Raw genomic sequence first — 13,938 nt, 5'->3', positions numbered from 1 at the left:
TTTTTATTCATTTCAGTCACCATTATTCATAGGTTACCTGTATCGTGTAACATATGGCCTTTGGTCGCTCTTTATAAACCTCATAGTAGGGTCCTAGACATTGACTCTAAACAGGTTCATAAAGGACCTAGAATCTACCAGGATTCAGTTTTCCTGCCACTTTAAAAAAGCAAACTCCTTCAATTTATAATTTTTTTTTTTAATTGCTACTCACGTTTTTTATTTATTTATATTAATGGGGGATTATGTCCATGAAAAAAAAATACGTGAAATAAAATGTAACTGGAATTCCATTGACAAATTAAAGTGGCAGAATATTTCAGATTCAATGATAAAATTTTTTTCACAAAACAGAATCGTTTTCATGATCTTTATTTTCAGATAATTTTTACGTATCTTTGAATTCCTAATTAAATTAATTATTATTATTCAGATTCATATAATTACGTTCAATTACTCAATTTGTAGGGAATAAATAATCACGAAAGTATAAAAAAATACATCAAAAATATTGATAATCATGAATCGAATTGATATTCTAAATCTGAAAATAAAAAAACAATTTTGAAGAGTATCTTTTAGCATAGTATAAGGAATCCTTTCCTTATACTATGCTTTTAGGTACCTAGTACCTCGAACCCTCGAACAAAAAATGTTCAATGAATTTTCGCCATGGGCAGCAACAGGTGGTAAACAATTGATTCTATGTCCGTACTATAAGGTGGATGCATAAGAACCTCCCAACTAAACTAAGCTCACAGAGCTTCTGGCGAGTCACTATCGCTGTGTGGTCTGGCATTAATTCTGATTGAACTCAATAACTCTCCTATTGGCCTATTGGCCCCCTAGTGCGTTGCATCGAAAATACCGGAACAGAATCGACGAAACCAACATTGCGCATGATTTTCTGTTACAGTATCAGGACCATAAGCAATATATACATTATCCGCCGCCTGGCCTTTTTTCGAAAAATAACTGTAAAATATAACATATTTCATATTTGCTGTGTCCATCTTTGACGCACGCTGAAACCAACTAATCACAAAACTGTCAGAAAAGTTTTTGTTGTACCAAATCTCAGCTTTCTAACGCCATCTACTGGAACTCGATCGGGCTCATTTCACTAAAAGCCATCTATAGGAAAAATAATGGATTTATTTCTACCACACCTTATATTATCCTTAAAGAAAGCACACGCAAACTATAAACGAAACAACCAATAATTCCACATCAGTCAACAACAGTCCAACTTTATTATGTAAGACCTCACAAAAAAGAAACTGAGCTCAGTTGTCAATTTTCAACCATATTTTCATCATTTTCAGGTGATTTATTTCACGAGAGATTCCCTTACATCGCACACATATTCGAAGTTCCGGTTCTGCGAGTGATGACATTCTTCTACATGGCAGGGATTATGTGCAACATTGTTTTAACTGCAATATTTTTTTATATACATTGGGATTTTCGCCTTTTGGTTGAAAATGGATTCATGCTCATCACATTCTGCTTCGTGAGTATACTACGTATAATCCTCAATACTTGGAATTCCTGGGCATTGATTATATTCGTTCTATTCTGGTTTCGTTTATTTCGACTTCAAAGTTCACTCGTCGGTCGCTTGCCACCTAAAGATCATTCAAATTGAACTTTTGCGTTTTGGAAAATATTTATTGTAACATAAGCTGTGGGTTTCGATACAAAAGGAAAAGGAAACAGAAAGCAAATTATATGCGATAACGATCGCCTGTGATTGTTTCAGTCGGTTTCAACAACTCATAATACATTACGCCGAGCTCGTCCCACTAAATACTGAGGATGACTTTGGAACCGTGAATATTCGGTTTGGCCGTCGATGTGGAAGCATGCCTGGAATATCTCTGATTTTCTGCGCTTCTGCTCCAGTCAAAATGCGATGCAGGAATCCCTTACGTCTTAGCCTTGTAAGCAGCTGTTCACAAGCAAACAAACGCAGTTCATCATCCCTCGGCTTCAACTCGTACGGCACCCAATTTCCTTGTTTCTGAATCATGATTCCCATGATTTTCAGACGTTTTTGAATGGTTTGTTGCGTCACTCCCAATAATCTTGCCAATTCTCGTTGTGTTTGACACGACTTGATGAAGTAATGATCCCAATACTGCATCTTCGAAAACCTTCTCTCTTCCACCGCCTTGCTGGTCTCCGATGCCAAAATCACCGTTCTTGAAGCGTTGAAATGAGTCTCGGCAAGTTCTTCCACTAATAGCGGCCACACCATAGGTTTTGGATAACATTCGATGAGCTTCAGCCACAAATTTCTTCATATTAAAGCAGAAAATTGAAACCTAGACGAGAATTTGCCTCGTAAGCTGACATGTTTTAATCAAGAATAACTTTATGATGCCTACACGAATCGACTAATATTTCGATGGCGTTATGTTTACAAATACATTATCTTATTGTATGACGTCTACGATCTATTTATTTCAACTAGCACTTACCGCTACAGCAAACTATTGCAAAGCGGCGGAAGCAAAGTTGTACATCTACTTGAATTACCGTCGTGGCGGTCTACTCGAGACCTGTGGGCTAGCTTGAGCCCAAAAACTATTTGGTTCTCTGGGTATTCAAAACGCCCTAGACGCGCAATTTCATCTACTTCGTGCTGTCAGGGCAGGCGCGAGCAATTTTGGCGCCTGAAGCAAAGAATTTTTTGGCGCCCCTGCTGAAAAAGTATCAATAAACACCCCCCTCCTCCCAACAAAAAACATCACCTGCCTCGATGATAATTCGTCATTTTTGATTTCTTCAGCGATTTTGCTAAACGTTTCCACTGGGTTCATTTTTCAGACATTTTTACCTACAATAAGTTCCTGGAGTTCTTCGACGCCGATGAACAATGCGTAAGTAATATATCTGACTTTGACAATCGATGAAAGATTACCTATCACACCACAAGATACAAAGGGCAGTAAGGCATGCAAAGCTTCGAAAACTGAATGTAATTAAAAACATATGTTCCGCTGAAAACATTTAGCATTTATCAGTAATTAGTTTCAAATTTAGAATCGTAGGAATTTTCCATATATTGAATGTGTAAAGAAACTTCCACGTAATTCGTGTTGTTTTTCGTCTTTGTGACATTCCATCCCTCTTTCAATTAGGGTAATAGACAATGCTGCTTATATTGGTTGGGTTGCCATATGTTATTTATTGAACAGGCGGCTTAGTAAAGACGGTTTGGAGATTTTTATTGCGGGGAATGTTGATAAACGCAGCAAAGCGGACCAACCTCATGTTGTTTTTAAGAATCAAGACTATATTTTTTCAGAAATATGAAAAAGCGCCACAAACTGGGTTAAATTGCCGCCCCTCGAAAAGAGGCGCCTGAAACAGTCGCTTCACTGTTTCACCCCTAACGCCGGCCCTGCGTGCTGTTATCAACCCGCTGAGCACTGAACTAATAAGAGATCTTAAAGTTAGGAATTAGGAAAGAACCAAATTTTGTTTTTCCGTTTTTGGACTCGAGTCAGTCCACAGGGATCAAATATCCATCCGGTATAATATATAATAATAATAATATTTCTTTATTTCAAATGATTTGTAGTTACATAACATAAACTATACAAATTAAGTGAAATGACGTCACAATTTAAGTTTTACATTGCTCTTTCAAAATATTCCTGGAGACTATAAGGTTCTAATTGAATAAGTAGATTTTTCACTTTGATTTGGAATTTTTTATATTGTGAAATGCTTTTAATCTCGTTTGGTAGTTTATTGAAAGCTCTTATACTCATGTAGGTTGGACTTTTTTCAGTTAATGTTAATCTATGTGTTGGGAAAGTTATGTCTAAAGTTCTTGTATTATATGAATTTATATTTTCGCTTGTGAATTTGCTCCTATTTTTATGTAAAATCATTAAACATTCGAACAAGTAAAGACCATACACTGTTAGAATATTTTTTGATCTAAATCTTCCTCTGCATGATTCCCTAAATCCCAATTTGTATATTATCCGAATTGCTCTCTTCTGTAGTAAAAATATTCTTTCCAGATTTTCATTTGTTCCCCAGAAAATGATTCCATATTTGTAGGTGGCTTCAAAGTTCAAAATATACTACTCTTAAGGTGTTCTCATTCATATACTCGGTGATTGATCTTAGTGCATAACAATTTTTGCTTAATCTTTTTGATATTATTTCTGTGTGTTGACGCCAATTCAGAAATTGATCGATGTAAACGCCAAGAAACTTGACATATTCCGATAGTTGAAAATTATTATTCGATAAGGTTACTGAATCTGACTTTTGTTTCTGTGATCTGTTTGTATCAAAAAGAATAAGTTTAGTTTTATTTTCATTAAGGATCAAATTGTTTTGGTCAAACCATGACTTTGATTTTAAGAAAATTTGGTTTGCTCGTCTTGTTAGTTCTTCAAATTCTTCTGCACCAGTTAATAAATTTGTATCATCAACGAAATTGACCATGCTACCTTCATTATCTTGAATTATATTACCCATTTCAATTAATTTTAGTGAATTATTGAAAATTGATTTAATTGGAAGAGTTACTAATGAATATCATTAATTTTAGGATTTGATGATGATGTCTGAAGCAATGTTCACGTCTGAAGATCATTTTCCATTGGAGGAATTGAAGAAAGTTATGTGGTCATTTAGTGATGCCGAACCACGGGTTTTTCAGCGAATTCACAATGATATACAATTTCTCAGATATATGAGAATTTTTATAACAGTAATACTTGTATGCTGTGCATTATTCGTTTTTCCTATAACTGGTGATTTGAGGGAGTTCGTCTGCATCTTCTATTTGTTCGATGATATCAAAAACCGTTTTTGGTATCCTTATTTTGAATTTTTTATCCTTATTATGAAAATGGTTTTAACTTTAACTTTTTCTTGTCCTATTTTTATTATGCTAACCGTCGTTCAGGATAATGCTTATAGCTTGATGCTCTTAAGGCAGAAAATCAGATCTATTGAAGAAATATTTGGAACGAAAGAAATGTGGTTCCAGGATAGAGCATACCAGAGATATGTAGAAGTAACTTTGAAGAGAAGTATCGATGAACATATAAACATTAAAAGGTAATAGAACATTCACTTTCATTATTTCCTTTGCTGGAAAACTGTTGTGACAAAATTTTGAAAATATTCAAGAATTCATTCATACAAATGCAACTGTGTTAGTCTTCACACGTTACAAATGTATTTTATTGTATTTTTAATTGAGTTTTTCTTATAAATATCAAAAAATTTACAATATTGTGTTCTTTTCCCTTCACATTATAGAATATCATTATACAGGGTGGCCACTTTTTTAATGGGATTGTATTGGTAACTTTTAAACCATAAAAGTTAGAAGGTCGGTCAAATGGAGAAAAAGTTGCATGCATAGAAGCATTACCAAGCAGTTTAAACAAATCGAGATTATCAGGGCCGATTTTCGAGATATCACAAGAAAAGTAAATTATGTCATTTTGATTTTTTTTCCCACTTCATTTCAAATATCATCAAAACATGTTAGAGGAATTTTTTATTCGACAGTAAATTATCCTCAATTTGACGTAATCAGATTTCGTATCCAACGTTTCGTACTCTCTGGGCCACCCTCAACCTCATTTTTTTCAATACGGACCTGCAGATTTTATGACATTTTTCGAAATAACTTTTAACGCTGAATTCAACGATATATCACACAATGTCATTCAAAGTTGACTTTCAGGTGATTATGACCCTTATCCAATTTCTTTGGGTCGGATCTGTATTACCGTCATTTAGTTAAATTAACAACATGCAATATGCAATAAAGGACCCCGCACGTTTAGTATGGGAAATGGCTTTCCGTGAATTTGGCTGAATTTTTGATATGTTGTAGTTCTTGATAAACTGATCAGAAGTGTCCATAGCCACAAAGCTCAAAAATGGACAGTTTTCGAGATATGGAGCTTTGAAAATGGATTTTTTGCAATTTTCGGGGTTTTTGCTTATCAATCGGGGAGCTCTCATTCCTGGTTTTGATGGAATTTGGATGTTCGGCGGCCAGAACTCGACTAATAAATGATCATCCTTGGTTATATTAGGCACCGCCTTCGATAATTTTTTATACACTGCTCCACATTGGCTATGAAATGAGATAGAAAATCCAAGATCTTCCATACATCTTTTCATGCCACACGATGACGCCAGAATAATTCACATGACCGAGAAACGACATATTGTGAGATTTTTTCTAAAGAGACCATAATAACTGAATCCTCATATAGCTGATGTCCAATAATATCAAATATGTTACCCGAAATGTTCATAACCAGGCACCGCGAGCTGTAATGGGGGAAAATGGGAAAATCATAATCATATATCATATCCTCAGGGATAACAATTGTGATCACTATTGATGTCATTTACATATGATATGTGATTTGTTTCTCACAAATCTCGATAATCTGACAATGGGGTGCCAAGAGATTTTCCTCAGAATGTCTCGAAATTGATGATAGCATCTAAATTGTCTTTTGTTTATTATCATTATTGTAATTATTATTATGAATGTTACTCTCATTATTATATTGTTTTTGATTGATCTACTCATTCATTTTGCCAACGATCATATTATTATATAGTATTCTTTCGTATGTGTGAAGTTCAAAAAGTTAATAGAAAAAAAATTTTTTTTCAAGAATTCGTGGGTTAATATCGGAAGTTCCATTCATAGTTAGCTTCCAATACTTGGACTTCTATATTCTACCCGTATAGTACTATATTGCATCAAAACTGCAGACATTTTCACGTATTCGTTTGTCTGTGAGATGCTATCATCAATTTCGAGACATTCTGAGGAAAATGTCTTGGCACCCCATTGTCAGATTATCGAGATTTGTGAGAAACAAATCACATATCATATGTAAATGACATCAATAGTGATCACAATTGTTATCCCTGAGGATATATGATTATGATTTTCCCATTTTCCCCCATTACAGCTCGCGATGCCTGGTTATGAACATTTCGGCTAACATATTTGATATTTTTGGACATCAGATATATGAGGATTCAGTTATTATGGTCTCTCTTAAAAAAAATCTCCCAATATGTCGTTTCTCGGTCATGTGAATCATTCTGGCGTCATCTTGTGGCATGAAAAGATGTATGGCAGATCTTGGATTTTGTATCTCATTTCATAGCCAATGTGGAGCAGTGTATAAAAAATTATCGATGGCGGTGCCTAATATAACCAAGGAAGATCATTTCTCAGTCGGGTTCTGGCCGCCGAACATCCAAATTCCATCAAAACCAGAAATGAGAGCTCCCCGATTGATGAGCAAAAACCCCGAAAATTGCAAAAAATCCATTTTCAAAGCTCCATATCTCGAAAACTGTCCATTTTTGAGCTTTGTGGCTCAGGACTTTTCTGATCAGTTCATCAAGAACTATAACATATCAAAAATTCAGCCAAATTCACGGAAATCCATTTCCCATACTAAACGTGCGGGGTCCTTTCGATAAAAAAATCAACTTGCCCATCTTGAACTAAATGGAACATATTAGAATCAAAGCAAGAGAGCAGTATACTGGTTTCTTGGTTCTTCTTTTATAATAATCATTTAAATATTTCAATACTTAATAATTAAACGAAAGTATCATTTACTGAAAAAAAAAATCAAATGATTATTCGAAAGTAAATGAAAATTAATGAAGTCAGTGTTCCAAATGTCCACCATTTTGTAAAATGCACTTTACGGTTCTGGAACCCATACTTCTTATACATTTGCTTGTTTGGTCTCCTTGAATACCTTCCAAAACATTCTCAATTTTCTCGCAAGGTATCACTATTGTTGTATTGGTCATTTGTTCCGTTGAAACAAATTACAGAATCGAACTTTTTTTGAGATCATTACGATATAATTTTTGCAAGGCTTGGTATTCAAATTTAAAATCATTGTATTCGCGTCTCTTGACTATTTTATTAACAGCAGTTTTTGAAAAATTCCATTCACTGGCCACAGTTCTCGATTTTTTTTCTGGGTTCGATTGAATTTGGCTCAGAACATTGATATCGTTAATAGACTTGTTTTTTCTTACATACACACCATTAAATTTGGATGAGGGTCAAAATCACTTGAAAATCAACTTTGAATGACATTGTATGATATAGGTACCGTTGAATTCAGCGTTAAAAGTTATTTTGAAAAATGTCATGAAATATGCAGGTCCTTATTGAAAAAATGAGGTTGAGGGTAGCCCAGAGAGTAAGAAACGTTGGATACGAAATCTGATTACGTCGAATTGAAGATAATTTACTGTCGAATAACAAATTCCTGTAACATTTTTTGATAATATTTTAAATAAAGTGGGAAAAAAAGAAAAATCAAAATGACATAATTTACTTTTCTTATGATATCTCGAAAATCTCAATAACCGGCCCTGATAATCTCGATTTGTTTGAACTGCTTGATAATGCTTCTATGCATGCAACTTTTTCTTCATTTGACCGACCTTCTAACTCTTATGGTTTAAAAGTTACCAATACAATCCCATTAAAAAAGTGGCCACCCTGTATATACTCGGAGAATTCATAATAACCAAAACAGTATAAATTGAGTAAACGGTTAACAAATTGAATAACTAAATTAACATAATGAATTTGTATTCTAGGTATAATGAAATAATTGCCAGGATCATCAAGAGGGAAACTCCTGCCATCTTCGTGATTGGGGTTCTCTTGTTCACAACCTTCTACTTTAGTGTGAAAATGGTGATTCGCCTTTTATTCATTTCTTACATATAAAAAGGAAAACAATTCGTGAAATGCCCAAATATTCGGAAAAAATGTTTCCATATCATGGACTCGAAGCAGCTTTTGAGCGCTCTGCCTGTATAATTCTCGAATTTCGAGTCAGGAATGGTCTCAAATGATAAGGTTCCAATCGCTGATGATGAATGCGTGTTCAAATTCAGGTTCAAGTGTGAATCTTATTTTTAAAATAATGGTAGCTGGATAGAGCATTGCACTGGAAATATGTCCGTTCTATTTTTTTTGTTGTGTTTCAAAAGTGCATTTTCGATCGAGATTAGAATTTGCATTTAGATTTCAAGCTTCGGGCAGAATTTTTTGTTGATTGCGTAACCAAAAATATAGAAATTTCAAGAAGAATATTGGAAAAAAAATAACCAACAGATCAGGAAGGGATTTCATTCCATAATTTTATGCTAATATTTGATGGGGCCCTTCTTGGAGCCATTTTGAGAAAAAAATTTCATATGATGTCGTGAACGTGCCAATTCTCAAGATGAAGGGTGGTATTGCACATTTCTTCAACTTCAACTGCACAAAAAGTTAGTTTAAAGAATAAAACATTAAACATAAAGATTCTTATTGTTCAATATTCACTTGATGATTGTTCTTTACTAAACATTGATACACATAAATGACATATTATCCAATAGCGTTCGAAAATTCCGGACATTTCAGATATGGTCTAGTGTCTAGTCGGTTTTATTTTAATTGGATTATGCCATCCATTACTTGAAATGCAAAATTAGTGGCTTCTTCTTCTTCATGTGCCCTGTCAGTTTTGTCCGATGTTGGCGATCACCAATCACCATTGAGAATGCTTCTCGATCCTGTGCCATATGCAAAAGTTGACCTGCATTTCTTATTCCGGTCCATTCTTGAATATTTCCGAGCCAGGAGGCTTGCCTTCTTCCTACTCCTACACCCCTCTTTCCTTCTATTTTGCCGCTGATTATCATTAGTGGCTACAAAAATATAATAGAATTTCCATAATAAGTGACCTTCGTATACAGAGTAATATCCCAAGATGCTTACCTATGCGCAAAGGTTACTATAAAACCGAAACAATATCTGTTCAGCAGTTTCGGAGATAAGCGTGTAAATATAGACAGACTAAAATTTGTAATTTTGTCTTCTTCGTACTATTTTCTTATTGTCTACGTTTTTTCCACGAGTTATAGATTTTGTTTTATGTTTCAGAATATGAACAACATTGTTTTGATGAAGTCCCTGTTCATTGTTATGTTGGTAATATTATTCACTTATCTGTTCATCAAAGTTGGCCAACTCCTTAAAGATGAGGTAAGTCGAAACCAAATAATCTTGGAATATACTTACCAACTTTTTTTGAACAAAGCATTTTATTTTTTCACAATGGCAGTATTCTCTGGATTTTGAGCCAAAAGTGTTCACAAACAATTAGGTTGGACTAACTGATGACAAATCCGTGCTCAAATTTTCGGTTGATGAATTCAAAATGTCTTAATTTCGATGATAATGAAAAAGCATCCGAAGTTACTGATGACTATTTTGTAGGCAATAAACGGAAAAATGAGAATGCACATTGTTAAAATAAAAATGAAAATCGTGATATGAATGAATGGGCGCTCAAAAACTTACGAAGCGAAGTCGGTGTTTTTTTTCTATTTCATTCAATTTTTTTATTTTTTCAGTCGGAAGACCTATACCAGGACTTGTGTGAATGTCCCTGGTTCTTATGGAACAAACACAACAAATCTCTGTATCTGATGTTCTTAATCAATTCTAAGAAATCTTTAGCTGTTAATTCTTTGAATATTGACTTGGATTACAGTCTTATAGTGCGAGTAAGTAAAACATTACACCCAATTTACAAGTGTCAAGCAGCTGGAGCAAGTTATTAAATCAAGTGAAGAAATTTAGTTACTTGCATCGTAGAAACCGCTTGATTTAGTACTGTAGCAAGTGCTGCATATAATGTTTATTTACTTGATCTAGTCGAGTCCCCCACTCCTGTTCACCGATTGAACTTCAGAACTAAACATGTGTCAATTTAGTATAGTTATTTATAATACAAGTGCAGAAGGCATTAATATTCTTCCACGAGTTCAAAATTCAAAAACGAGCCACGAAGTGGCGAGTTTTGGAATGAACGAGTGGTAGAATGAGCCTTCTGTACGAGTATTATACATTATTTTCTCTAATTCATTGCATTTTCATTGAAATTAATGAAATATTTCCATAAATATAATTTAGTGATTTTTGCATTGAAAAATGTTGGTTGGCAGACTGATTTCTTTAAGGCAATTTGATGAATTGACAGATAAAGCCGTAGCGGAAAGTTCGGAGTGCCAACATAGAATAATAAAATATAACCATGAAAACTGTGCGTTTCTGATATATTCTCGCACGATTTTGTTCTACAAGATGTGGAAGAATGAACGGAATAACCACAGAATTAGAGAAAAGTAATTTAGTGTAGTTTGCGCAGAGTGTGTGTTTTTATTCGTTGGCATACCGTGTCGAGTTTTAAGATGGAATGAAGAAACCACATCAAAATTGTGCAACGATATAGAGAAAGACCTTATTTGTTGGACTCTAGGGCTGCCATTTATGAAAAGCTCCAGAATTAGCACATAAAGAAATTGAGGACGTTTCTTTTTTCTACCTCTGCCTGTTATTTCTATCAATTCGCCACATAACAGGCCAATTGAAAAGTCCCCTTCTACCATAAAAAAACACATTTTTTTGACAAAATTCGATTTTATTATTCAACATAGTTGCCTTCTAGAGCCATACAGCGATTATAGCGATCTTTCAACTTTTCGATACCATTTTTGTAGTACAATTTGTATTTTGCTTTAAAATAGGCCTCAGTTTCAGCGATTACTTCTTCGTTTGCGCTAAATTTTTATTCAGCGAGCATTCTTTTGAGGTCTAAGAAAAGGAAAAAGTCGCTGGGGGCCAGAATTGCCGAATATGGTGGATGCCGAAGCAATTCGCCCAATTCAAGCAATGTTGCCATTGTTTTGTTATTGGTTCAGATGACAATCCACAATCAATGATGATCGATAAAATCAAACGAAGGCGTGTATGAAGGAGAAAAAAAGGCGATTAACAATGTCTAGGACAGCAACAGTTGAACTAATGATAGTTTGGAAATACACCATAACTCCTGTTGTACAGTACTATTGTATAGAAATGTGTAGTAGAGAATTCGAATATTTAGTTCATTGACAATCATAGTTATTGCTACCGTTGCTTTATCAGATATTTGGTTTATTGATTATATGTTTTATGAATGGACATTGAAATGAAAATTTCAATAGTACTTATAATGCTGCCCTCTATTTTCATCATCATGGCAGCAAAAAAAAACCCTTTTGTAAAAATGTGATTGAATACAAGTTTAAATACATTACTTTAGTAATTATTTGTCGTTATTTTTTTCAGTTGGCTAAGACTACTATGTCCCTTCTGACAGCGCTACAAGGATTGATTGAATAAAGCTGCTCTACAAACTCGAATGAGTCAGGGAAGGAATGGAAAGAAATTTTAGTTCACCTCTAGTTCGTTGAAGTCAAATTTAGTCAAATTGTAGTCGATTGATTTATGATTAGCTTCTGAATTGATAGAATCTAAACCACATTAAGGAAAATCTACTAATGTCCTTAGTCCTTAGATATAAACTGTACATTATGACGATTGAAATTGAATTAGTTTTATTTATTTGAATGAACAATGGTAAACTTAGTAGTTATTAGGTATTTGTACTTTTGAATTAGATAAATGTATATTCTGAAATTGATTAATCGATTCATTCTCGAAATAATTAAGAAAAATGTGTTTTTTTCATTTTAATCAAAGCAATGTGACATTTATTGAAAATCATTGACTTCAGGAAAAAAATATTGGACATACGAACTTGCTTATTGATTTTTGGTTGAAAGAGAGAAGAGACTAGTTTTCCCGAAGTTCCTTCTGTAAAAAAATTGGAAAATATCAATTGAATAAAATTGATTTCCCTAATATGTGTTCTCTTCTTCACATCGACTTGTGAATGGAATATCAAACCTCAGGGTGATAAACTGAGATATTAATTTCGGCTAATAGGTCAACAAAAAAAAAATATTTCAACTTGTTGCATTTATCTCACTAGTGTCTAGAGGATGACATCTGTGTACTACACACACGGTTAGTGAAGACATTTTTCCTCAAATTTAGCCTGCAGCATTCAGCTGAGAGTTTGTAGTTGTGATCCCATAGGTTTGGATTTGAATTAATATGCAGGGATTCACTGCTTGGCTTGATATTCAAGCTACTTGGCTCAATCTCAAGCTCAAGTAGCTTGAGCTTGACTTGAAATACTCAAGTTGTAGTTTTTAAATGTCAAGTCAAGTACTTAATAAATACCTACTTGACATTGAAAAACAACTACTTGACTTGAATATCAAGCCAAGCCGTGAATCACTATTCATATGGAAAATTTCCATGTTACGCAGGTAGTGACCGCTTAGGATCTCGAATGTCTCAATGATGTCACCTCTGATTCTTCTATCAAATAGGGAGGTCAAGTTTGTTTAATATACTGAGCTTTTCTTCATACAAATTATTGTATGGGTTTTAGGAAACCTTCTTTAGATCTCTCTTTTCTTTGAAGACATAACTTATGAGAAAGGTTATTGTATTAGCTTTATTTGCAATTTTATTCACATGCAAGTCCCATTTCAAGTAATCACATACAGTGATTCCCAGATCGCAGTGTTAACATTTGGACTTAAGCAGCCTATCGCCATAAAATTATTGAAGTTTAGAGTTGCAAGATGCAGCCTCACAGTTTTGTCGATATTGAGTTTGATTAGTCATTTTCTTGACCACCTCCTTAAGGACTCCAAATCTTCCATCGGTATTCTATGATCACTAGTGGTGTTAGCATGCAGTTTGGTTTCATCAGCATGATTCATGATTGATAGACACGTTCATCCCCAGGGATCAGTCAGCGATATATAATATAAAAAGAAGGAGTCAAAGCACTGAGCCTTGCGGTTCACCACACTTGACTCAGAACCACCCAAAAAGACAATCACCCACTCTCACCAACGTGACCAGATTGAAATATATTGAATCTACTGAACTTGCCGCAGAAATCTACTAAAAAT

The 13,938-nt window shown here is 34.3% G+C and overlaps 1 protein-coding gene across 1 annotated transcript; it reads left to right on the top strand.

Annotated features, from left to right (window-relative positions):
- Positions 1-1,244: 1,244 nt before the first annotated feature.
- Positions 1,245-12,533, top strand: LOC123686462. Its single transcript, XM_045626623.1, has 6 exons — positions 1,245-1,513; positions 4,580-5,094; positions 8,662-8,761; positions 10,001-10,102; positions 10,474-10,626; positions 12,233-12,533. The coding sequence occupies exons 1-6, from the start codon at positions 1,391-1,393 to the stop codon at positions 12,284-12,286; spliced, it is 1,047 nt and encodes a 348-aa protein (XP_045482579.1). The 5' UTR covers positions 1,245-1,390; the 3' UTR covers positions 12,287-12,533.
- Positions 12,534-13,938: the final 1,405 nt, after the last annotated feature.

This window comes from Harmonia axyridis, chromosome 1 (assembly GCF_914767665.1).
Source record: "Harmonia axyridis chromosome 1, icHarAxyr1.1, whole genome shotgun sequence".
Classification (NCBI taxonomy): Eukaryota; Metazoa; Arthropoda; class Insecta; order Coleoptera; family Coccinellidae; genus Harmonia; species Harmonia axyridis.
The sequence above is the reverse complement of the archived record's forward strand: the minus strand, read 5'-3'. Positions and strand labels throughout refer to the sequence as shown.

Excerpts from the sequence above, each read along its gene's own strand:
- LOC123686462 (XM_045626623.1), top strand. The coding sequence starts at position 1,391 with ATGACATTCTTCTACATGGCAGGGATTATGTGCAACATTGTTTTAACT. Across the intron at positions 5,095-8,661 it reads GAACATATAAACATTAAAAG|GTATAATGAAATAATTGCCA; the intron begins GTAATAGAACAT and ends TTTGTATTCTAG. Across the intron at positions 8,762-10,000 it reads TCTACTTTAGTGTGAAAATG|AATATGAACAACATTGTTTT; the intron begins GTGATTCGCCTT and ends TTTATGTTTCAG.